Below are 26,028 nucleotides of genomic sequence, written 5' to 3' on the forward strand. Positions count from 1 at the left end.
CTGTTTCTAGGATCGGAATCCTGCCCCTACATGGCAGCTCCCCCCCACACGGCAGCGCGTCCAATCCCCTCCCAGTCTCCTGTGGCCCCAACCTTGAGAGCCTCGAAATCACCCAGGGGCCGCACCTGTCCCAGCTAGGGTGTCTCTGCCCATGGCAGTGCCTGGTACGGCACCTTGGTGTCAAGGGCAAGGCCCCTAGGAGTCCCCGGTACCACTCCTGTAGAGCCTCCCCATCGCGCCACACGAGTCGTCCCCCCCCCCGCCACCTCACTAACATCTCTTATAGAGGCCTCCCCATGCTACACCCCATAGAGTCCCCCTCCTCCACCGGGCATTCATGACCCGCCATACAATTTCCATACCCAGATACGGCCCTGAGGCCAAAAAGTTTGCCCACCCCTGATCTAGACTGAGATCTTTTTGCCTAGTGAGCGTACACAAAGGTGTAAACACATTTGTAATACAGATATATAGTCAATATTCCTAACTTCAGATACAAAAATGATACATGCATACAAAGAGGATAATCATATTCAGTAAATCATAACCTTTCCAATGACATCTGATATGACTTACCTTCCATAAAACGCATTATGATTGTGTCATAATCGTATCATAATATCACCATGAAGAATACGGGGTGCAGTGTCACACTCCCCTCTACCTTTAACACATTACACTTAAGAGCCCTGTGGCGCTAGAAAGCTTGTTTCTCTCACTCACAGAAGTTGGTCCAGTAACAAAGTTACCTCCCTCCCACCTTGTCTTTACATACATACAGGCGCTCAGCTCATATAAGGCGTGTCACTTAGCTGACACAGCTTGTTACAGAAGGGAAATCTGTCCTCCTTCACTTCTTATTTTTGAACATAGCAGGATCCTTCTTGACTGTTCTGCCCAGGAAACTCGGTGGAGGGTGCAGCGGCTGGAGCCGTCTCGCCAGGGCTGGGGGAGAGCAGGGCGCTCGCTGCTCCTCACCCTGCTCGTACAGCGCTACTCTCGCTCTGCACGGGGGGCCCTGGGGGGAGCAGGAGACGCTCGTTGCCCCTCAGGCTGCGACAAGCCCCCTCCCAGCTGCTGAGGCTGCGGCTCCCCACTCCGCCCCCCGCGATGGCTCCCGCCTAGCGCCCCCCGTGCCCAGGAGACAATGGAGCGGCAGCAGCAGCATCCCCCGAGCGCACGGCGAGGCCCCGCCCCGGCATTACATCACCCGCTTGAGAAGGGCTGCGGGGGGCGGGCCTGTGACGGGAGGGGGCGGAGCTCCGTGGCGCGAGGGGCGGGGCCAGCAGCCCCCCCCATAAAAGGAGGAGCTGGGGGGCCGCCCGGTTCAGAGCTCACAGCTGCAAGTGCCTGAGGGAGCCAGGGAGCAGCCGGAGGCAGAGCGTGTTTGTGGCCGTGTGACTCCGGCGCCATGCGTGAGATCGTGCACATCCAGGCTGGCCAGTGCGGGAACCAGATCGGAGCCAAGGTAAAGATCGGGGCCCGGTCGGGGGCCCCGCTTGTTGTGTCCCTGGCGCTGGCAGGGGGCGGCTCAGTGGGGTGCGCACGCGGGGGCTGGACAGATGCTGTTGCGGTGTAAAAGCGAGGTCGCTAAGTGGGGGTGGTGCTGGAGGTTTGGGAACAACTCCATGTTTACCTAAAATAATCTTCAGCTGACCCCTTTGAATCAGTGCATCAGCGCACCTGTTTCAGCTCTCCGTTGAGTCGCCACTTCTACTCCATAAAAGATAAAGGGAAGATTGAGCATTGTCTCGGCCGGGCGTGGGGAAGCGTATTCCGACAGCCTGATTGCCGTGCTCTGAATGCACAATGGCGCTCAGTTCCTTGCTGATGCAGCAGACAACTCCCTGTAGGCTCCGGATGCCTCGCCCCCTTACGCGGGGAGGTAGCTGTGCTTGGAGCAGCGTCAGAGATGGTTCAAGGGTGTCACATCTGTGTAGGTTCTTTCCTGTAGTAGCTAACTGGATTCCTAATGGGGGAAATTTCCTTTCTAGTGTCTAGCAACGTAAATCACTTTGAAGACTACAACTGATTAGAGATACTGTAATTCTTAAAGCCTATGGTAGCATTTCTCAAAGTGATACATTAACCTAATTGTAACAAGCATTTGCTTACTGCCTGATGCTGCAGTTTCCTGCTAGTCCTTCTTAATCATAATTGCAGCTCTACCAATTCTTAACTGCTTCGGGGGCAGGGGGTAAACACCTTGTCTGTGTTTGTCTCATCAAGGTGCAGTTATTGGTTAGGGCCCTGGGCAGGGGCTAGGTCCATGGAACTAGAACAGACATGTTGACAGCATGTTGGATCACCCCTGACAGCCTAATGCAATTACTAAGTGCCCTTTTCAAAACCCTATTTCAGTTCTGGGAGGTCATCAGTGATGAGCATGGCATCGACCCCACTGGCAGCTACCATGGTGACAGTGACTTGCAGCTAGAAAGGATCAATGTTTACTACAATGAAGCTGCTGGTAATTATACACCACTTATTTCTTCAGACCTTCATAATTTTACTAAGTAAGCCAAAATAAGTCAGGTGTATAGATGTACAGTTCATTATAGTTGGGACAGCTACCGTAAAGGAATTTGCTATTGACCCTTTGTTAAAGGACACTGAGTCTTTCCAAGATGGCTCTACTTAATACTCTTTCCCTTCTGTCACTGCAGCAGTCTTTCCAGTGAGCTGTGTTGAGCCTGCTCAGAGCAAAGCAGCCTGCTGACTGCAAGTCAGTTATACTGGTTTTTGTTCCTTTTACAGGTAACAAGTATGTACCCCGTGCAATCCTTGTTGATTTGGAGCCTGGTACAATGGACTCTGTCAGATCTGGACCATTTGGCCAAATCTTCAGACCTGACAACTTTGTCTTTGGTATGTAACATTATGTATAGCTGCAGCTGCAGTAGTCTTTGGCTCCTGTGTTGAGACAGGTTTCAGAGTAACAGCCGTGTTAGTCTGTATTCGCAAAAAGAAAAGGAGTACTTGTGGCACCTTAGAGACTAACCAATTTATTTGAGCGTGAGCTACACGAAAGCTCATGCTCAAATAAATTGGTTAGTCTCTAAGGTGCCACAAGTACTCCTTTTCTTTTTGTGTTGAGACAATGAATTTGAAACATCCCTGTAGAGCTGCTTATATTAACGCCTCTTACTGCATACATTCAGTGTGCCCTCTGTTTTTGGGTTGTTTGCATGAAACTTAAATGGAATAATTTAGCTTTTAACTTGTGGACTTGTAAAGTCCAAACATAAATGGAATCACAGTATACACAATAGTCCATTAATTGTAGTAAATTGATATAGCTTGGTAAAACTATTCCCCTTTGTCCATAAATTAAGATTTAATAGCGTTTGTGCCTTGTACACCATATCCTAAACAGAGTATGTGAAACTAAACTGGTGACTAAATCAGCATATTCCATTCCGCCTTCCAGGTCAGAGTGGTGCTGGAAACAACTGGGCAAAAGGCCACTACACAGAGGGAGCTGAGCTAGTGGACTCTGTCCTGGATGTGGTAAGGAAGGAATCGGAAAGCTGTGACTGTCTACAGGGTTTCCAGCTGACCCATTCTCTAGGTGGTGGCACGGGGTCTGGGATGGGAACTCTCCTCATTAGCAAAATTAGGGAGGAGTACCCGGACCGTATCATGAACACCTTCAGTGTAATGCCATCTCCGAAAGTGTCAGACACTGTGGTTGAACCCTACAATGCCACCCTTTCTGTCCACCAGTTGGTGGAAAATACGGATGAAACCTACTGTATTGACAATGAAGCCTTGTATGACATTTGCTTCCGCACGCTGAAACTCACAACCCCTACCTATGGGGACCTCAACCACCTGGTCTCCATCACTATGAGCGGCGTGACGACCTGCCTCCGGTTTCCCGGACAGCTGAATGCTGATCTCCGCAAGCTGGCAGTCAATATGGTGCCTTTCCCCCGTCTGCACTTCTTCATGCCAGGGTTTGCCCCGCTAACTAGCCGTGGCAGCCAGCAGTACCGGGCTCTGACGGTGCCAGAGCTAACGCAGCAGATGTTTGATTCTAAAAACATGATGGCAGCCTGTGATCCCCGCCATGGCCGCTACCTGACTGTGGCAGCAATATTCCGTGGCCGAATGTCCATGAAGGAGGTGGATGAGCAGATGCTCAATGTCCAGAACAAAAACAGCAGCTACTTTGTTGAATGGATCCCCAATAACGTCAAGACGGCTGTCTGTGACATTCCCCCCCGCGGCCTCAAAATGTCTGCCACTTTCATTGGGAACAGCACAGCCATTCAGGAGCTGTTCAAGAGAATCTCTGAGCAGTTCACGGCCATGTTCCGGCGTAAGGCTTTCTTGCACTGGTACACTGGTGAGGGCATGGATGAGATGGAGTTCACTGAAGCAGAGAGCAACATGAATGACCTGGTATCAGAATATCAGCAATACCAAGATGCCACTGCTGATGAGCAAGGGGAATTTGAAGAGGAAGGAGAGGAGGATGAGGCTTAAGGCAGTTGGTACCAGAGGAACTCTACCAGGCATGTGGTCAGAATGAACTCTGATAATGGTGATAAAGCATGTTCTTCTTGGCCGTGTAGTTGATTATCCTCTGTTGGCATTATGTAACCTTAACAAAGTTCTCTATGTAATAATTGTAAAGTCAAGTTTGATGGCTTTGATCTTAACTTTAAGACACATAAAGGCATGTGTTCAAAATGTCTCCTGGTTTGTTTGTTTAAAATAAGTCTCCAGTTCTCATCCAGCATATCTCTTTATATAGTCTTGTTAACTGCGCATTCAGTGCTTCCTGATATGGAGTTAAGTACTTGCTAGATAACAATCTTGATCCAGTCAGACACATTTAATGCTGCTTCACTAGTTACTTTTTTACAGACAGATGCATCTCTGCCATGCACTACTTTTTTACCAAGCAAGATATAGTAAGGATCTTAATCTACCTCTAACTGGCATAAATGCAAACAATTTCCTTTTACAGTTTCTTATAATGGAGAATCAAACGGCCAATAAGTCAGTGACATGACTGGGATGGCCAGAGAGGGAGAATATAATCATTAAATATACTAAGATAACCTTACATACTTAATTTTTTTAACTCTATTGTAGGAAATCTTCTACTAATCTGTTGAATTCTTCTGCAAAGCGTAAATGTAGATTGTGCTTTCCTTCTGGCATCAGAAACAACCTAAAAAAAGATAGTCATGTAAACGCTAAACATATACTTGCATATAAAACACATAGGGCCATTGTATGACCATGGTAACCAAGTGCAAAATCTGAAGCAACTCCTGTGGTTTTTTCTTTTTAAACACTATCTAGATTTCCTTTGGTGTAAAGTCAGAATCTGGCTCCTCCATTTAATAATTAGTTGAGTTATTCTTAAAATTGAAACCTTGACAGTCTATAGCTAGTGCCTACAAAGCTAAATGCCATCTCTGGGGAAGACAAATTGGTGCTGGATCAGGGAAAAATGTGTTAGATGAGCTGTAATTGTGAATCTCTGGGAAATTTTCTCTTTAAGTCAGCTACTTGCCAGAAGCCAGATACTTGGTTCTCAAACTTTTGTACTGGTGACCCCTTTCACATAGGAAGCCCCTGAGTGTGATGACCCCCACCCTTCACCTCCTTATAAACTTAAAAACCCTTTAAAATATATTTAACACCATTATAAATGCTGGAGGCAAAGTGTGGGTTGGGGTGGAGGTTGACAGATTGTACCCCCCCCCCCAACGTAATAACCTTCTGACCCCCAGTTTGCAAATGCCTGCACTAGCGGCTGTAGAGGGTTAACCTTCCAGAGGTAGCATGAGATGTTACAACATCTCACTAATGTCTCCTATGAGGCAACACTGGAATAGAATCTACAGTACTTGCCTTCAGGGAAAAGAGCAGGGTGATGGTCATGAGTTGAAGTGATCCTCTGAAAAAGGGGAGGGAGTAACAATGCTGGAGTGGATGGAGGAGACTTTTGTGGTGAGGACAGTGTGACACTAAGTGTGCCAGCTAAGTAACTAATGGGTTGGGCTGGGTATTAAGTTTTGCTAATGGAGCAAACCTGTATGAATTCTGTATGAACAGGGAAGCCTGTAAAGTAAACTCTAATTTTCATTTTGACAGAGGTTAAACCAGCTAACTAAACAGAATTTACCTGTTTTGTCTTCATAAAAATGGCTTCGGTTTTCCTAATCCTACTCTATTGCTAGTGTGCACTGTGTGTTGGAAATAGTAATAAAATGGAGCTCTAGTTGACAGACTAGTCACAGCTAGGAAGAGAATGAACAGCTGTATTCCACATGCTAAGAGGATGCATTGCCACAGTTTCTAGATGAGGTGAGCACTGCTTCAAGATTTTGGGTAAAGGGGTTGAGAGTAACATCTCTGGACATATTTGTATTCTGTACCGTTCATTATTCCAAAAACACTGATGCACTTGAGCGAAATAGTTGACTGTCACTTCATGTTTATTATGAGACCAGTGCCCAGTAGTAACGTCTCAGTAAAGGTGTAGATAGAGCAGCTATGACCTTAGCATTCAGTGCTAACTGGGCTTCCTGCTCCAGCTGTAGTATTTCAGGGCTTTGTTAGCTCTGCTGAAGGGGATAGCGATTAGATATCATATGGCACAAGGAGTGCAGGGGCAGTAATTCAGATGGGTGGAAGTGGTCTTAACTACATGGTTTCACTTTTAGATTAACAGATTCCAAGGTGAGAAGGCACCATGGTATATAGCTCAGAGGCCACAGACCTTCCCTAAAATTAATTCCTAGAGCATATATCCTTTTATTTAATAAAAATAAAAAAAAAATCCAGTACTGATTTAAAATTGCTAGTGATAGAGGACCCACCATAACCCCTGGAACACTATTCCAGTGGTTAACTACCTTCATTGTTAAATTTACACCTTTATTTCCAGTCTAAATTTGTCTAGTTTAAACATCCAGCCACTGTATCGTGCTACACCTTTCTCTGCTAGATTGCACAGCCCATTTAGACTGTAATGAAGTCACCCCTCAACCTTCTCTGTGAGCTCCTTGAGTCTATTTATCTTAAACAATTTCACTACAAGACATGCTTTCTAATCCTTTAATCATTCTTGTGGCTCTTCTCTGAACTCTCTCCAATTTATCAACATCCTTCTTGAACTATGGGCACTAGAACTGGACATGGTATTCAAGCAGCAGTTGCACCAGTGTCAAATACAGAAGTAAATAATCTCTCTACTCCTATTCAAGATTCTTCTATTCGTGCATCCAAGGATAGCATTAGTCCTTTTGGCCTTGGTGTTACACTGTGAGCTCATTATCAGCTGATTATCTGCCCCCACTCCCAACTCTTTCAAAGTGACTGCTTCCCAGGATAGAGTCCCTATCTTGTAAGTATGACCTGCCTTCTTTGTTCCTAGATGCAGTTCCAGGTTTACAATGGGGCCAGAGATCAGACACCCTCCCCCATGAGCCCCAACCACCTCCCCTGCACCCAGACTGCACACCTCCACCCCTTTTCCCCCAGCTGCTGAGCTCTAACTACTTTCACTTGGTCTCCCTTGCAGACTCCCATTGCCCCTGCACTTGGAACCTCCCTCTGCATCCAGATCCCCCACTGAGCTGCCTGCACCCAGACTGCCCCACACAGAACCCTCTTACTCCTATCTGGATTCCCCCCACACTAAGTCCCTCCGCACTTGGATCCTGCTGTGAGGTTGAGCCTCCCTGCCCGCATCTGGTGTGCCTGGTGCAAAAGGGGCAGGGCCCCAAGGAGTTTCTGTGGCAGACATGGCCCTTGTGCTGTGTCAGGGTCAGGTTCAGCCTCACTACCAAGTCCCGGTCCCAGGGGGCTGGGGGAGGCTGCAGGGTATTCTCTCATCTTGGTGGCCGGTGCTTCTCCCCTGCCATGATGGAGCTTCCACGTTTATTTATTGTTAAAAAACAAAAATTGCAGAATTTTAAAATATTATGCACAGAATTTGATTCGGAATTCCCTCAGGAATATGTGGTGCTGTAATGGTGGGACTGTGAAGGGGGTGCTGGACAATAGGTGATCTGCGAGTGAGGGAGCTGGGCAGGGGGTATGGTGTGCAGGGTATTGTGCAGTTGTGGTGGGAGGTCAGCGGGAGGGGTCTCTGGGCAGGGGGTGCTGGGCATAGCAGGTCTGGGGGCATTGGGCATAAGGATCTGTAGGGGAGGTCTGGGCGAGGGGGCGCTGGGCGTAGGGATCTGTGGGGGAAGTCTCTTGGTGAGGGGGATGCTGGGCATAAAGGCAGGGCGCTGGGCAGGGGGCAGTGTGGAAGGGGCATGCTGGCAGCACAGGGCTGGGCGGGCCAGGGTGCGTCTAGCAATTTTGGGTTTGTAAACATTGCCCTTGTGCTTGGCTGAGAGGGACCACTCCGGCTGTGCTGCACCTAATTGCCCCCAACTGGCCCCTCGCTCTGCAGACTGCCCCCCCATCACATGCCCTACTTCTCCAATGAGGGCCCACAAATATATTTGGGGCCGGGCCCACAAAAAGTTAATCTGGCCCTGCCTAGATATGCACCTTTACATTTGGCCACATTAGAACAGGTACTGTTTGCACCCACTCTGCTCTAATCAGTGACCCGTCCTCTTCATTATTTACCACTCCCCAAATCCTTGTCACCTGCAAACTTTATCAGTAGTGATTTTGTTCTCTTGCAGGTTATTGATAAAAATGTTCATAGCATAGGGGCAAGAACCAATCCCTGTGGGATGCACTAGAAATGCATCTGCTCAATAATGATTCTCCATTCTCAGACATTTTGAGACCTATCAATTAGCCAGCTTTTAATCCTTTTGGCTCCTTACTCCTTTTTAAAACAGTACTATAATGTAAAAAGGATAGTCTGCGCTGCTCTCAATGTACCATTCTGGGGATGCTTACAAACAACTCCATCCGTGTCTGAGAAATTCTGCCTAAAGATTTTCCATTTCCATATTGTGTGTTCACTTCTTCCCTTCCCAAAAGGTGCTTCAAAACTGTGCAGCTGAAGGCATGACTCACCGTGACCCTTTGATGTGTGCATGAAGATAGTCCGCGTGAAACTGTGGTACCAAAGGGTCTTTTCCACCATGTATTATAAATGTTGGACACTTTATGTGAGGCAGTAAATGTTGACAAATGTTACCTGAAAAACAGAGGTTAAGGTTATGCTCTTTATTTTAAAATATGAAAGTTTAAAACTGAAAAAACTGTTAGAAACTAGGAACTTCTATTGTAGCTCTGATCACTAGTACCCATTGGCATATACAATGTAGTCACCCTGCCACAGAGGGATAATAAGCAAGTGCCAAACGTACGCTGCCTAGCATCAGTACACAAACCTCTTTCCCCAAAGATGAAATACATAATATATTTCTACTTCTGTGTGATGAGCTGTTGATTAATGAACCATCACTACATAGCAAAGCCAGTGCATGAAATATTTGTGGCACGCACTTTTCTAAACATTCTAACTGCACATAACTAGACAATGCATGGATTGCTTGGCTATAATTCATCTCTTCCGTCTCTGAGGTCTATGCCATCTCATGTTTATGCTACTGTTGGTTATTCTAGGTTATCAAGCTGCAGGTTACCTGACAATTTTTTTAAACCTACGGTATAAAAATTAAGTATATAAATATACAGTAATATCTGCTCATAATGGACATTTCTCTTTGTAATAGGTGTCCACCTAATCTAGAATTACCCAAACCAATCAAAGGTTTTTTTTTCTGTTCTTTCATTTAATGTAAACCTGAAAATAATGTGCATTCTGCTTCCCTTTTCCACACATCAATACAGTTTATGCACTCTTTTTGGCTAGCTTTCCATTCTTGGCTTTGACTCTTGCTTTCATGAGTGAGTTTGTGGGTAAATCAAGGAGGGGAGAAACTTTCATTTGATATTCCAGACATTCTCAAACAATTTTTGCTTTCAATTTACAAGGCTTTCCTCACAGATATTGGCAGCCTTAGAACCCAGTTCAAGTGTATATATTCATGCTGTCCCAGCTCTCAAGTCACTCGTTGCTAGTTTTAAATAATGATGCCTCCACCTCACCCATTACCTTACTTTTTTTCAATTATTGCCCAGTAATCATTTTCACTTGGTACTTTTCATCCAAGGATCTTAAAGCACCTTTTCAATGTTGTTTAAGCTTCAGAACAGCAAGTACAGAAAGGTGAAGTCGCTTGCCCAAGGTTAGAGAGTCAAGAAATAGACACAACCGTCCTCTGCTTTAATCACCAGATTGTACTTCCTCCCTTAGCACAGTTGGTACGCTTTGCAGGAACATTCTTCAGTTCTGCAGCTTTAAGCCACTCATGCAGCATCGCCTTAAAAGTCACCATCCTCAGTGAGTTTAGAATTTATTTTTTAGAGTTTCTTGCGCCATCAGCTTTCCTGCCTATTCATGGCAAATAGTCCTGAGAAATTTTAAGCAACAGGCTGTGTTTGAGCACAAGGTTTTGCTATTCTACTTAAATCATGTTCATGCATGATTAATTCCAGTTTGAATGAAAGAAAATCTAGTGTTTTTATTTGTCCCTTTTCTTGATTTCATCCACTGGTACCTTGATGCATGACTGGCTCTCAGTACAAAAGTAGCTAACTGCCTTTCACAGATGACCTAGCGTACACTGGATCAGATTGTGCAAGATGCTGATGGCTGAGTGCTGCCAACTATTGCTGACTAGAGAGGGAGATGAGAATGCTCAGCACCTTCCAGTGCTGAGTCCAGTTACAGCCCCTGGGCAAGTCAGCTAGTTGTTAAATGTTTCCAGGTGGTCTTTTTCCAGGGAGACTTATTTCCACACGTGCTGAAAATTGTGGCCACTAAAGGATGTGACTACTGCTTGCAGATGGCTGTCAGCCAAGGTTTCACTGCATATATACCCCAGACTTATACTTACCCCTATCTAAGGGGGTGCTATTTTTTAAAAAAAATGACAAAAGAACTGGAATACAACTTGTTAAGATGCCTCCCTACTGGGAGAAATTATGGTACCAGCTGACTGGCATCTTTCTTACAAGTCTGTCTCTGGATTTGAAGAAGTAAAATGTAAGGAAACACTTTCCTTGCAGTCATTTGATGCCTACTGTCTATTCAGAACCATTGTCAGATATTTACTATTTTGGTTTTAAGGACTAAAGGAACATACACATAAGGGAATCTTGGGCTTTTTGCCTTGTGTGCACCATATGTACTGTATATATTGTTTGCATTCAGCAATTTAAAAGCAAATTTGCTATGAATTAAAACAGAAAATTGCTGTTTAGCATTTAGGGTCAATCTTATTTGCAAAGTCTATAGGAAGAGTTTATTCCCAAAGATTTTTAAGAGTCAAGCTTAAAAATAACATAGTTGTTCCTGAATTGTAACTGACTTATTTTAGATGCTTTATCTTTGGCTGCATTATTTTAAATATGCTTTGTTAAATCTGAACCACAAATCTTTAAAAATCAATCTTCCCTCCCTTGCTTTCAATATCTGCTGCTACCTGTAGAAACCATAAAACGAATGCTCTTTTGGGCTATGTCATATCTCTCAAGTGGAAAATATTTCCTCATTGAAAGAGAACTGAAAAGGAACCTGAGAAGAAACTCTCCAACTACATCTATTTAAAAATGATATTTTTAGTAACTTGGGGGGGGAGGGATAGCTCAGTGGTTTGAGCATTGGCCTGCTAAACCCAGGGTTGTGACCTCAATCCTTGAGGGGGCCATTTAGGGATCTGGGGCAAAAATTGGGGATTCGTCCTGCTTTGAGCAGGGGGTTGGACTAGATGACCTCCTGAGGTCCCTTCCAACCCTGAGATTCTATGATTCTATTCTAGGCTTGTGGCAAAGCAAAGGCAGAGAAAAGTCTCAGCTAATGACTTCCAAAAGCTCTTTCCTCCTGTTCATCACTTAGATTCTGTGAAGTGTCTGCTGTATTCATGAGCGCGAGTCCGCTGGTTCATAACACTGTGCGGTGTGTGCATCTCGTTCGTTCTTCCTCTGCTGGCTGCTAAGAGCAATGTTGAGAGATTTTTAGCTGCAACTTTTCTGCTGCTGCAGTTGCAGGAATCTTACCATCTGGCTTGTCAGCAAACTGAGAGATTCCATCCACCCAGGCCTCACAAGTTTTTGCAAAATATTCATGTCCATACACTTCTTCCATTGGTTTCCTGATCTTTTCACTCCATTTTGAAACATCTCGGATAGCTATGTAAAATGGCATTGAATACATTACACCCTTTTCAATAAACAAATAGCATTCACATAAATACTTGAGTGTGCATTTTAAGAGCCAATTACAAATTTACATTTCAGATGCAAAATTCTGTCAAAGGTTTTTTTTTAAAAAAACTATCCGTGGAAGGGGCAAAAAATAACAAATTAATTTCAATGTCTGTATCAGAGTCCTTTCTGAGTTCAAGTTGCAAATTGTTGCTACTGTGTTTGCAAGGGGTGGACAAATACGCTCTCTGCCTGCAGTGGGAGGAAAGGAGGAGGGAGGTGTGCTTGCAGGATGAGACCCCAAAGCATGTAGAGTCTCTTTGGTGAGGTGAGGTGAGGGAGAAGAGTGTTTATCTAGAGTCAAAGTTCAAATCGTATCTATTTTTATAGAAAATGGGTAGGGTATAAATGCCCTGCTCTAGGACAGCTTTCTGCTCTGGCCTCTGGATGGAAGCTGGCACCTGAGTTATTCACTCGTGTTCAATGTCAGGAAGTCTTTACTAAGGCGTTCCAGTATGCTGACATTATAGTACATTTGCCACATTCTTAGAGGAAACCAGGATCTGCCTACTCAGTGGAGTCCTGCTGACTCACTGCATGTTACTCAAAGCTGTACAAATAATCTGGAATTCTACTTTACTCCCCTGTTTGCCAGGTTTAGAAATTTTGTATCTCTCCAGCTGACAATAATGCCCATAAAGCAAATGTCCCCAAGAGTGACAACTACCATACAGCATCAAATTTGGATACAAAGCAAATTACAAATAATTTTCAATAAACAGCAATATGCAATTTCTAGAAGAAATAATTTTCCCAGACATTTCTCAGGTCACTGAAATCAGATTTTTTTTCTGCGTGCTAAGTTTCTTTCTTTAGGTTTTTCAGCTTTTGTTTTGCTGGAAAAGTTGCAGTTAGCCAGAAATCCAGGGTCTATTTATAAAGCTTTTTTTTTTTTTTTTTGTCAATAGAGCAAAGAATTTCAAGGGAATTAAAGTGGAAAAGGAAACATGGGTGATTCATTTTTTCCTACACACAAATGAATTTTATTTGTCATTATTTTCTGATTGTGTATTCTGACCTCAGGAGGGGAAAAGTTCTTGTTCATTATATGCTAGAATACTAGATATTACACATTTTTAAAAAGTTTTGCTCTCGTTCCTAAGGAACGTTTTTCCTTCTGTTTTATTGCACGTATGGTGGTTTGGGGGAGGAGGGTTTGTGTCATTAAGATTTTTTATCTATTCCTGTATTTACTAAAATAGGGAATTCTGTGATGTGTTATTTCCTTTAAATTGTTATGTGTTTGTAATTATTTTAAAGGATCAATACAAAGATACAAGAAGAGACTAAGTTATTTGCCATCAGACATGTCTCCATTCATGCAATTAATACTTACCATTGTAAAGCTTCAGATCCTCTTGAGTAACAATGGTGTTTGCTCCCCAAACAACTAACTTATGGATAAAGGTTGGATATTTTGCAGCTGCTATGAGAGCAGTAATCCCACCATCACTCCATCCCAGCAAAGAGAACTTCTTAAACTTCAATGCCTTGATTGGTGTGACAAAATCACAGTAAAAATCACTGGCCTTCACTACTAAACAACTGTATCTACCTGCAGTTAACTGTTTCTTGAAAACTAATAACTTCAACCAAAATCTCAAATTTAGTTAAATTACAATTAACACACACAACTAAAATGGAAATACAGACTCCTTTGCTGAATGGTGGAAGACTTAAGGACAAGTTCAAATATCTAGAAATTATATTTCCCTCCACTATGGTTTGGGCTATTTAATGGAGTAAAGGCTAATTACATTGACAGTAGATTTTACATTAAAATGGGCAGCAATTGAAAAAACCCTATTTAAAGTAAAAGTGAGTGTGACGCTGCTAGAGATTCTTGGATTGCCTTCCTGTAGATTTGAAGAATCTGTATGGCAGTGGGTGACTGCATCTTAGATGAGACTGTGCCCTGGTCTACACTGGGATTTTACACTGGTAAAGTAAGTCTCTCAGGTGTGAAAAATCCACATGCCTGAGAGATGTAACTGTACCGAACTAACCCCCAGTTTAGACAGCAGTAGACAGAGAAGAACAATTTAGCTACCGCTTCTCGGGGAGGTGGATTACCAATACCAGTGGGTGAACCCCTTCTGTTGGCATAGGTAGTGTCTAGACTGTAGCACAGGGATTGGCAACCTTTCAGAAGTGGTGTGCTAAGTCTTCATTTATTCACTCTAATTTAAGGTTTTGCGTGCCAGTAATATATTTTAACATTTTTAGAAGGTCTCTCTCTATAAGTCTATATTATATAACTAAACTATTGTTGTATGTAAAGTAAACAAGGTTTTTAAAATGTTTAAGAAGCTTTATTTAAAATTAAAATGCAGATCTTATCAGTTTAGTGCAATGGTTCTTAATCTGGGGCACGCACCCCCTAGGCATGCGAGATGCCCTTTCTGGGGGTGTGAAACATGCGAGATTTTTTTAGAAGGTAAACCATACAAAACACAAATTAAGCACAGGCACATAAGTACAACTACTTTGTTTCATCAAACCTATGTATTTCTTAACATTATACATTTTTTAACTATTACTGTAATATACAAAGTTTTTTCAAGTTTTTAAGCTAATTGTAGTGTAATTTTTGATAAGGGCTGCAGAGTGTTGGGCCCCGGCCAGGAGCAGAGCCCTGGGCTGGCTGCTGGTACGCCAAGCCAGCAGGAGGGCTGAGCAGGGCCGGGCAGCTGGAACCCCAGACCAGCAGTGAGGTGAGCGGGGCCGGCAGCTGGTATCCCAGGCCTGCAGCAGGCTGAGCAGGGCAGATGGCCGGGACCCCGGCTGACAAGGGGCCAGTGGCCGGTACCCCAGACTGTCAGCGGGCTGAGTTGAGTGGCGGACAGAACTCCAGACTGGCAGCGGCTCACCCGCTGCCGATCTGGGGTTCCGCCGGCCCCGCTCAGCCCGCTGCCGGCTGGGGGTTCCGTTCACTCAGGCCAGCAGCGGGCTGAGTGGGGCTGGAGGCCAAGACCCCAGCTGGCAAGGGGCCGGCGGCCGGACCTCCAGACCGTCAGCAGGCTGAGTGGGGCCGGCAGACAGAACCCCAGACCGGTGGCGGGCTGAGTGGTTCACCCTGCTGCCGGTCTGGGATTCTGTCCACCAGTTCCTGCCATCCGGGGTCCTGGCCGCCAGCCCCGCTCAGCCCGCTGCTGGCCTGGGGTTCTGTTCACCCAGGCAGGCAGCGGGCTGAGCAGGGTCAGCAGTGGGGACCCTGGCTGGCAGCAGTGTGCCAGTAAAAATTGGCTCACATACCACCTTTGGCACGCGTGCCGCAGGTTGCCGACCCCTGCTGTAGCATTTTAAGTATAGACAAGCCCTGAGAAGCAGTTACTAAAGAGTCTTAGAAAAAATAAAGGTTAATAAAACCTGGAAAACAAGAGCTGGTTTGTTGACACTTGTTAAATATCTATTGTGGGTTTTAGAGAGTGTACATGTGTGAGAGCTACCTAAACTGGCTGAACTTTTTAAAAGCATCCACTAATTTACAGTGCTTCAAATTTTGAGTGTCCAACTTGAAACAGCTAGGGCCTGATTTTATGAGGTGCTGAGCGCTCATATTATCAGCTAGAGTCAATGTAAGTAGCTGTGGGTGCATTTCACCACTCAAAACTAGGCTTAGAGGGTCCAAGTTTTTAAAAGTAACCAGTAAATTTGTTCCTGCAATTGCGTGCACCCAAAATCTGAGTACTTCAATATCTAAGCCAGGGGTTGGCAACCTATGGCATGCATGCCAAAGACAGCACGTGAGCCGATTTTTAATGGCATGCTGCTGCCTGCCGGGTCCCAGCCGCCGGCCCCGCTCAGCCCGCTGTCGAACTCAGGCCGACAGTGGGCTGAGCGGGGCCGGCAGCCAAGACCCCAGCAGGCAGCCATGTGCCATTCAAAATCCTGCCTGCCCCAGCCCGCTCTTCTCCGCCCCCCGTGGGGAATCATAGAATATCAGGGTTGGAAGGGACCCCAGAAGGTCATCTAGTCCAACCCCCTGCTCGAAGCAGGACCAATTCCCAGTTAAATCATCCCAGCCAGGGCTTTGTCAAGCCTGACCTTAAAAACCTCTAAGGAAGGAGATTCTACCACCTCCCTAGGTAACGCATTCCAGTGTTTCACCACCCTCTTAGTGAAAAAGTTTTTCCTAATATCCAATCTAAACAGGGACAGGGTGAAGAAGCTTGGTCCGCAGCTGCTGCTGCAGGGCTGGCAAGCTTCTCCCCTCCCACATCTCTTCCCCCAGCATGCTGGGTTCCTGCCCCTCCTCCTCTTCCTCCCTGCCTCCAATCAGCTGATGGCCCTTGTGCGGGAGGGGGAGAAGCAGAGCTGTAGTGCGCTTGCTCCGGGGAGGAGGCGGAGAAGAGATAGGGAAGGGAGCTGGAATCAGGGCATATCCCCTCCAGCCCCCTGCCATGAGCCGCTGGGCAGAGGGCTGGGAGCACCCCCACAACCCTAGCCCACACCCCCAGCCCTCTGCCCTGACCCCTGCATCCCCCCAGGACCCCAGCCCCTCCCCATGCCCTGACTCTTTCCCCCCCCACATTCCCAACCCCACCCTGAGCATCAAACAGGAGCTCCTGCACCCCCCAACTCCATTCCCACCTGCACCCTCACACCAAATGGGAGCTGCCCAGGTAAGCACTCCACACCCAAACCTCCTGCCCCAACCCTGAGCCCCCTCCCTCATTCTAGCTCCTGGCTAGACCCTGTACCCCAACCCTCAGCCTGCTCCTTCACCCCCAGCCCTGTGCTCAGTGCACTCCCATCCTCAGCTCAGTGCAGAGAGAGAGGAAGAGAATGGGCTAGAACCAAGGAGAAGGTAGGTACCCACTCTATGTGGGCAGGGCCGGGAGCCCAGACCAGCAGCGGGCTGAGTGGCAGCAGGCTGAGCAGCTTAGCCCACTGCTCGTCTGGGGTCCCGGATGTTGGCCCCAATCAGCTCACTGCCGGTCTGGGGTTCTGGCTGCTGGTCCCTTTGCCAGCTGGGGTCCCGGCCGCAGGCCCCACTGAGCCAGCTGCCAGCCTAGGTGAATGGAACCCCAGGCTGGCAGCGGGCTGAGCAGGCCTGCGGCATAAGATTAGCATTTTAATTTAATTTTAAATGAAGCTTCTTAAACATTTTGAAAACCTTGTTTACTTTACATATGACAATAGTTTAGTTATATAATATATTACCTATAGAGAGACACCTTCTAAAAAATGTTAAAATGTATTACTGACATGAAAAACCTTAAATTAAAGTGAATAAATGAAGACTCGGCACACCACTTCTGAAAGGTTCCCGACCCCTGATCTAAGCAATCTGGTACAAATCCACCTTTTTTTGTGCTTAGAGGCATGGTTTTGGCCTGTTAAATGTGAAGCTGGATTGAAGCCACTTAGAAAACATGATCTGAAATTTGAACTGTTCTTGGTTATAACCGTATACTTTAAATACTGCTTCATGATGAGTTTCAATTAAAAATGTTTATGTTGAAATGATTGCCTTCCCCTAAGGAAGCAAGATTGTAGCCCACAATGACCTTAATTTATCCTATGTACTACTTTCCCCTAGAACTTGGCAGATTCTAGGTCACATTCTCTGCTGCACCAAGATCCACTAACAGCAGGAAGAGAGTAGTGGGGACAACCACGGAGCCAGTTACGGCTTCCTATTTCTGTGGGCTATCTTGTGCTGGCTCCGGTCCTGTAGTATGACAGCATTTCACTTGAAATTACCTCCGTCCAGGGCCCCATACGTAGTGTGGCCATGTACGGTCTGACACAATTGCAGATTCTTTTTAAGTTGCTGTATAAAATAAGCTTTCATTTGAGTCAAATGTAAATCAACACAAGTGATGTCTGCCTGAGTCTGCAGTCAGCCTGAAACAATAATTCAGAGACATGTGAACTGATCCCTTTTGGCTCAATGGGATGTTAAAACGGAAGTATCAGAAGGTTTTAAATATCAATATTAACTATCTCATTGCTGAAAATTTTAGAAGCAATGCTAACGTGCTTATTGGTCATTGCTGGATGTAGTGGTAGGCATCGGAGCAGGGTGCAGTGAAGCAGGCTTAAAATGTTCTTTTCCCATATTAAATTCTGCTAGTAGTTATAAAGAGGTCTTTATTTCAAAAAGAGATTTAATTCAGATGGTAGATGGTGACACCTGTCTTGCACTGTTATCTTGTTCTTCAGAATCTCAGCTTTCATTTTATTAAGAAAAGCTTATAGCAGTGAGTTGGGAAGAAAATTTCAAAAAATATGAACCAAGTCTAACAGACACAGATGCAAGCTAACAAAGCTATTCCTGCAAAACCCCCAGACTGGCCACAACTACGCTGGCAAAAGAGTGCTTCTGTTGGCACAGCTAATGTCATTTGGGGAGATGGTGTATCTATGCCAGCAGAACTCTGTTGGCATACACTGCATCTCCACAAGGGGGCTTGTCAGAATAGCTAAACCACTATGTGCCAAAGGATTCATAGTGTAGTCAATACAAGTCTGTAGAAAGCCAATAGGTCTGAGGGCTTGTCTGCACAGGAAAGTTATACTGGTATAAGCTAAGATGAGAATTTAAACTGATATACCTTATGATTCCCCATGTGGACACACTTATTCTGGAAATCCTAATCTTCATTACTAGGGCTGAGTCTTTAGCTACTGTGCTATCATACAGTATTTGTGAGAATGTATAAACACGTTAATCCATGCTTCATAAGTAGGTTTGGCAGAATTTGTTTGTTTTTTTAAAATAATTTCAATGGATAATGTTTGTTTTAAGCATTTTTTAATTTTTATCAACTTAAATTTTCAGTTGTGGGAAATTATGCGAGGGGGGTGTCAGACAATTATTTAATGACAGTGGTTGTTGATATTCAAAAAGATAAAGCTTTACAGCCATTAAAACACAAATTGTCAACATCACATGTCAAAATATACAAAGTAAACAGCCTGAATTAAAACTCTAATAAGTTCTCAAGCAGCATTTTTTTCTTTGCCTATCTGTAAATTTCTGTTGATTGAAATAATTTTTTTCATCAGTTTGTATAAAGTGAAATCAATGTTTGACATTCCATAAAAAAAACCCAACCCTAATCCTTCCAAGCCTATTCATAAGAGAGATTTCAATAATCCTTTAATATACGTACTTATAAACATACAAATCTTCAAAAGCGGAAGATATGCTACACAGTTTTCTGTTGCCAAAAAATCTAGTCAGTTATACTTTTAACTTTAGCACTGATTAAATGTGAATGGGATGCTGCCCTGCATTCTACCCAATTGAGTATAAAGTATTGGATTATGTACTCCTTTTGAGGACAGCATCTTTTTTTTCTGTCATGCATTCATTAACTGTTTGAAGAGAAGCAGGTAAAAGGAGTTCCAACCTTTCGCATTTGGAAGCCCGTCACCTGCTCATGATAGCATTTTTGTCTTGGTTAGCCAGAGTGGTACTGGCTTTGTACGTTAGTCTGCATATACTGTAAATCAAGGGGCAACCAGATTTCATGACTAGGGAAAAACATTTCTCCTGTGTTTCTTGTCAGACTTATTTTGGATCAACTAATCTCCTTATGCAGCGTACTTTAAGAAGGCTGCATTTTCAATTTCCCATGGGTCTGCAAAGTTGCTGCTGTTAAAAGAAATAACTGGCTTTGCTGTCCAAACCCTATCTGATATTTCTGGAACATATTGCATTGTCAGGATTCTTAACATGACCAAAGATTCTGTGTAGTTTAACATAAGGAATTCCATTTACAAGTTGCCAATATGGTAGTTAATATTTTATTGTCAGGCTTTCCTTTAACATTAATTTGGCACAATCATTAACAAAACAACGGGACAACATATTTTTCACTTTATGATTCTACAAATCAGGCTTAAAAAGCAGGAAAAACAATGACAGACATGAGTCATGTTCTTTGTACTCACAATGTGTGTAAATTATATTTGGTGTGGATTTAGGAATCCTCTGACTCCCCATTCTAACTATTTCAGGAATAGACCTTACAATGGAAATGTCAGTTTAGTTTGCAGGGATCAGATGTTAAACTCGTAGCTAAGACATTTTGCAAGAACCTATCACCCACTAGAGAACCTGTCAGCTACAATCATTAACTGTAGGTCTTGTTTTTAATATATAGTTTTCCTGGACTTCATTCAACTATAAAGTCACAAACATCCTCAGACAAAATATTTGGAATAAGAACGTGCTGCTTCCTTACATAATTAATTCCATGGCTAAATCATCTGTGTGATAAAAGGGAGAAGGAAGCAGAATGTATCTCCATCCATTTTAAGCACTTTTGCATAATTTAATATCAGCAATTACTACTGTAAACATATAATCCTTGACTTCATCCCTCCCCACCATCATTAAGGAAAACCAGACTTTATCTCAGAACAGATTTACCTGCATCAGATCAACAGCATCTCTTGCATCCCTTTCAAAGAAATCTGGAGGAAAATCTCGAGCTGGAGGGATGGAATGTCCATAGCCCCGAGGATCCCAAGCAACTATTGTGAACAGCTGCTTGTTCATAGATTTGAGCTGTGGTCCAAAATCAGTTTGACTACTCCCTAAAAACATTATGTCCTGATAAATTAATCACCACATTATACAACTACCCTATACATGCTACAAATGCAGGTGAGGGAACCCCTCCTTCAAATAATGTGAAAGTTGAGACCAATCCACAAAAGTGAGGTACCTTTCTCAGCCTTATTGTAAGTAGGAATTGCAACTAGCAGAGGATCAGTTGTGCATTAAAAACCTTTAGTAGTATTCTAATACATTTAAAGGAAATTACTGCTCAAAAGTATGCAATCTCACCGAATCAGTAGGACTTCATAAATTCACTTAGTTGGGACACCTACCAGTGAAGAGATTTAGATAAATGGTATGGACCAGGACCACTGCTTAATCACAACAGTATGAATAAAAATTTTGCTGAATTAAGATGTTTTCTTCTAAGTGGTATCAATAGGTAAGTGTTGGTTAAGCAGGTAATATACCCATTTTTAGAGCACCCACTACTGTAGGATCTAAGAAGGCCTTGATTTGGCAATATTTTTCAGACTTACATTTTCAGACATTTTTTAAATTTGGTGGGGTGTCAGCAAATCAGTTGGGCTATCTGAGTATAGAGGATTCTATTGGACTATAATCTCTATGAACACAAGGGTTGAGATAGCAGTTTTGTGATCAAACTTATTTAGCCCTAGTATAATGTATTGAAAGAATGTAAATCAAAATCTTGTTCCATAATGGCTTTACACTTCTTCTAGAATTTAAAAGGGGCTGTTAAAATACTTTTAACATTCCGATTAGAATACCCCAAATTCCTCCTTTTACATCAGTAATAGTAACTGGAGACATAACAAAACCAGTGGAAGTTTGTGGGAGCACATGGGCTCTGAAAAAGAATCCCAATACCTCCATCATCTACAGCATGGTGCAATTAGGTGATTAGGGTATGTCTACACTACGAAATTAGGTCGAATTTATAGAAGTCAGTTTTTTAGAAATCGGTTTTATATATTCGAGTGTGTGTGTCCCCACAGAAAATGCTCTAAGTGCATTAACTCGGTGGAGCGCTTCCACAGTACCGAGGCAAGCGTCGACTTCCGGAGCGTTGCACTGTGGGTAGCTATCCCACAGTTCCCGCAGTCTCCGCTGCCCATTGGAATTCTGGGTTGATATCCCAATGCCTGATGGGGCTAAAACATTGTCGCGGGTGGTTCTGGGTACATATCATCAGGCCCCCGTTCCCTCCCTCCCCCCGTGAAAGCAAGGGCAGACAATCATTTCGCGCCTTTTTTCCTGAGTTACCTGTGCAGACGCCATACCACGGCAAGCATGGAGCCCGCTCAGGTAACCGTCACCCTATGTCTCCTGGGTGCTGGCAGACGCGGTACGGCATTGCTACACAGTAGCAGCAACCCCTTGCCTTGTGGCAGCAGACGGTACAGTACGACTGGTAGCCGTCATCGTCATGTCTGAGGTGCTCCTGGTCGCCTCTGTGAGGTCGATCAGGAGCGCCTGGGCAGACATGGGCGCAGGGACTAAATTTGGAGTGACTTGAGCAGGTCATTCTCTTTAGTCCTGCAGTCAGTCCTATTGAACCGTCTTATGGTGAGCGGGCAGGCGATACAGACTGCTAGCAGTCGTACTGTACCATCTTCTGCTGAGCAGCCATGAGATGTGGATGGCATGCAGTCCTTCTGCACCGTCTGCTGCCAGCCAAAGATGTAAAAGATAGATGGAGTGGATCAAAACAAGAAATAGACCAGATTTGCTTCCCCCCTCCCCTGTCTAGGGGACTCATTCTTCTAGATCACACTGCAGTCACTTACAGAGAAGGTGCAGCGAGGTAAATCTAGCCATGTATCAATCAGAGGCCAGGCTAACCTTCTTGTTCCAATAACGACAATAACTTAGGTGCACCATTTCTTATTGGAACCCTCCGTGAAGTCCTGCCTGAAATACTCCTTGATGTAAAGCCACCCCCTTTGTTGATTTTAGCTCCCTGAAGCCAACCCTGTAAGCGCCCCTCCCAGCGTCAGAGCAATGGCAAACAATCGGGCATCTGAGAGTGCTGTCCAGAGCACTCACAATGGAGCACTCTGATGGGGCTAAAACATTGTCGCGGGTGGTTCTGGGTACGTGTCGTCAGGCCCCCGTTCCCTCCCTCCCTCCGTGAAAGCAAGGGCAGACAATCGTTTCGCGCCTTTTTTCATGAGTTACCTGTGCAGACACCATACCACGGCAAGCATGGAGCCAGCTCAGGTAACCGTCACCCTATGTCTCCTGGGTGCTGGCAGACGCGGTACGGCTTTGCTGCACAGTAGCAGCAACCCATTGCCTTCTGGCAGCAGACGGTGCAATACGATTGGTAGTCGTCCTCGTCGTGTCCGAGGTGCTCCTGGCCACGTCGGCTGGGAGCGCCTGGGCAGACATGGGCGCAGGGACTAAATTTGGAGTGACTTGACCAGGTCATTCTCTTTAGTCCTGCAGTCCTATTGAACCGTCTTATGGTGAGCGGGCAGGCGATACGGACTGCTAGCAGACGTACTGTACCATCTTCTGCCAGGCAGGCAAGAGATGAGGATTGCTAGCAGTCGTATTGTACCATCTTATGCCAGGCAGGCAAGAGATGAAGATGGCTAGCAGTCGTACTGTACCATCTTCTGCCAAGCAGCCATGAGATGTGGATGGCATGCAGTCCTTCTGCACCGTCTGCTGCCAGCCAAAGATGTAAAAGATAGATGGAGTGGGTCAGAACAAGAAATAGACCAGATTTGTTTTGTACTCATTTTCCTCCTCCCCTGTCTAGATCACACTGCAGTCACTCACAGAGAAGGTGCAGCGAGGTAAATCTAGCCATGTATCAATCAGAGGCCAGGCTAACCTCCTTGTTCCAATAACAACGATAACTTAGGTGCACCATTTCTTATTGGAACCCTCCGTGCAGTCCTGCCTGAAATACTCCTTGATGTACAGGCACACCTTTTGTTGATTTTAGCTCCCTGAAGCCAACCCTGTAAGCCGTGTCGTCAGTCGCCCCTCCCTCCGTCAGAGCAACGGCAGACAATCGTTCCGCGCCTTTTTTCTGTGCGGACGCCATACCAAGGCAAGCATGGAGGCCGCTGAGCTCATTTTGGCAATTAGGAGCACATCAACCACCACACGCATTATCCAGCAGTATATGCAGCACCAGAACATGGCAACGCGATACCGGGCGAGGAGGCGATGTCAGCGCGGTCCCGTGAGTGATCAGGACATGGACACAGATTTCTCTGAAAGCATGGGCCCTGCCAATGCATGCATCATGGTGCTAATGGGGCAGGTTCATGCTGTGGAACGCCGATTCTGGGCTCGGGAAACAAGCACAGACTGGTGGGACCGCATAGTGTTGCAGGTCTGGGACGATTCCCAGTGGCTGTGAAACTTTCGCATGCGTAAGGGCACTTTCATGGAACTTTGTGACTTGCTTTCCCCTGCCCTGAAGCGCATGAATACCAGGATGAGAGCAGCCCTCACAGTTGAGAAGCGAGTGGCGATAGCCCTGTGGAAGCTTGCAACGCCAGACAGCTACCGGTCAGTTGGGAATCAATTTGGAGTGGGCAAATCTACTGTGGGGGCTGCTGTTATGCAAGTAGCTCACGCAATCAAAGATCTGCTGATATCAAGGGTAGTGACCCTGGGAAATGTGCAGGTCATAGTGGATGGCTTTGCTGCAATGGGATTCCCTAACTGTGGTGGGGCTATAGACGGAACCCATATCCCTATCTTGGCACCGGAGCACCAAGCCGCCGAGTACATAAACCGCAAGGGGTACTTTTCGATAGTGCTGCAAGCTCTGGTGGATCACAAGCGACGTTTCACCAACATCAACGTGGGATGGCCGGGAAAGGTGCATGATGCTCACATCTTCAGGAACTCTGGTCTGTTTCAAAAGCTGCAGGAAGGGACTTTATTCCCAGACCAGAAAATAACTGTTGGGGATGTTGAAATGCCTATATGTATCCTTGGGGACCCAGCCTACCCCTTAATGCCATGGCTCATGAAGCCGTACACAGGCAGCCTGGACAGTAGTCAGGAGCTGTTCAACTACAGGCTGAGCAAGTGCAGAATGGTGGTAGAATGTGCATTTGGACGTTTAAAGGCGCGCTGGCGCAGTTTACTGACTCGCTTAGACCTCAGCGAAACCAATATTCCCACTGTTATTACTGCTTGCTGTGTGCTCCACAATATCTGTGAGAGTAAGGGGGAGACGTTTATGGCGGGGTGGGAGGCTGAGGCAAATCGCCTAGCTGCTGGTTACGCACAGCCAGACACCAGGGTGGTTAGAAGAGCACAGGAGGGCGCGGTACGCATCAGAGAAGCTTTGAAAACCAGTTTCATGACTGGCCAGGCTACGGTGTGAAAGTTCTGTTTGTTTCTCCTTGATGAAACCCCCCGCCCCTTGGTTCACTCTACTTCCCTGTAAGCTAACCACCCTCCCCTCCTCCCTTTAATCACCGCTTGCAGAGGCAATAAAGTCATTGATGCTTCACAGTCATGCATTCGTTATTCATTCATCACACAAATAGGGAGATGACTACCAAGGTATCCCAGGAGGGGTGGTGGAGGAGGGAAGGAAAATGCCACACAGCACTTTAAGCACAGCACTTTAAAAGTTTACAACTTTAAAATTTATTGAATGACAGCCTTCTTTTTTTTGGGCAATCCTCTGTGGTGGAGTGGCTGGTTGGCCGGAGGCCCCCCCACCGTGTTCTTGGGCGTCTGGGTGTGGAGGCTATGGAACTTGGGGAGGAGGGCGGTTGGTTACAGAGGGGCAGCAGTGGCAGTCTGTGCTCCAGCTGCCTTTGCTGCAGCTCAACCATACACTGGAGCATTCTGGTTTGGTCCTGCAGCAGCCTCAGCATTGAATCCTGCCTCCTCTCATCACGCTGCCGCCACATTTGAGCTTCAGCCCTGTCTTCAGCCCGCCACTTACTCTCTTCAGCCCGCCACTTACTCTCTTCAGCCCTCCACCTCTCCTCCCGGTCATTTTGTGCTTTCCTGCACTCTGACATTATTTGCCTCCACGCATTCGTCTGTGCTCTGTCAGTGTGGGAGGACAGCATGAGCTCGGAGAACATTTCATCGCGAGTGCGTTTTTTTTTCTTTCTAAGCTTCACTAGCCTCTGGGAAGGAGAAGATCCTGTGATCATTGAAACACATGCAGCTGGTGGAGAAAAAAAAAGGGACAGCGGTATTTAAAAAGACAC

General features: G+C 45.5%; 2 protein-coding genes across 3 annotated transcripts in view; one reads left to right on the forward strand and one right to left on the reverse strand.

The window, feature by feature from the left end:
• The first annotated feature begins 1,309 nt into the window (after positions 1 to 1,309).
• LOC140907047 (tubulin beta-1 chain-like) lies at positions 1,310 to 4,698 on the forward strand. Its single transcript, XM_073332170.1, has 4 exons — positions 1,310 to 1,468; positions 2,362 to 2,470; positions 2,758 to 2,868; positions 3,431 to 4,698. Exons 1-4 carry the CDS (start codon positions 1,412 to 1,414, stop codon positions 4,489 to 4,491), a joined length of 1,338 nt encoding a protein of 445 aa, XP_073188271.1. The 5' UTR covers positions 1,310 to 1,411; the 3' UTR covers positions 4,492 to 4,698.
• BPHL (biphenyl hydrolase like) overlaps positions 3,430 to 26,028 on the reverse strand; it is a 33,442-nt gene continuing 10,843 nt past the window's right edge. For both annotated transcript variants that reach the window (XM_073332171.1, XM_073332172.1), the window contains exons 3-7: positions 20,666 to 20,832; positions 13,613 to 13,766; positions 12,070 to 12,201; positions 9,016 to 9,139; positions 3,430 to 5,185 (exon numbers count right to left, since the gene is read on the reverse strand). In XM_073332171.1, coding sequence (XP_073188272.1) covers positions 5,098 to 5,185; positions 9,016 to 9,139; positions 12,070 to 12,201; positions 13,613 to 13,766; positions 20,666 to 20,832 — 665 coding nt within the window. In that variant the 3' untranslated portion in view covers positions 3,430 to 5,097. The remainder of the gene's footprint in view (positions 5,186 to 9,015; positions 9,140 to 12,069; positions 12,202 to 13,612; positions 13,767 to 20,665; positions 20,833 to 26,028) is intronic.

This window comes from Lepidochelys kempii, chromosome 2, assembly GCF_965140265.1.
Source record: "Lepidochelys kempii isolate rLepKem1 chromosome 2, rLepKem1.hap2, whole genome shotgun sequence".
NCBI lineage: Eukaryota > Metazoa > Chordata > Testudines > Cheloniidae > Lepidochelys > Lepidochelys kempii.

What these genes read in the sequence shown, in the direction of transcription:
- LOC140907047 (XM_073332170.1), top strand. Translation starts at nt 1,412, where the DNA reads ATGCGTGAGATCGTGCACATCCAGGCTGGCCAGTGCGGGAACCAGATC. An exon ending in GGAACCAGATCGGAGCCAAG is followed by an intron (nt 1,469 to 2,361) that starts GTAAAGATCGGG and finishes ACCCTATTTCAG; the next exon opens with TTCTGGGAGGTCATCAGTGA. An exon ending in TTACTACAATGAAGCTGCTG is followed by an intron (nt 2,471 to 2,757) that starts GTAATTATACAC and finishes TTCCTTTTACAG; the next exon opens with GTAACAAGTATGTACCCCGT.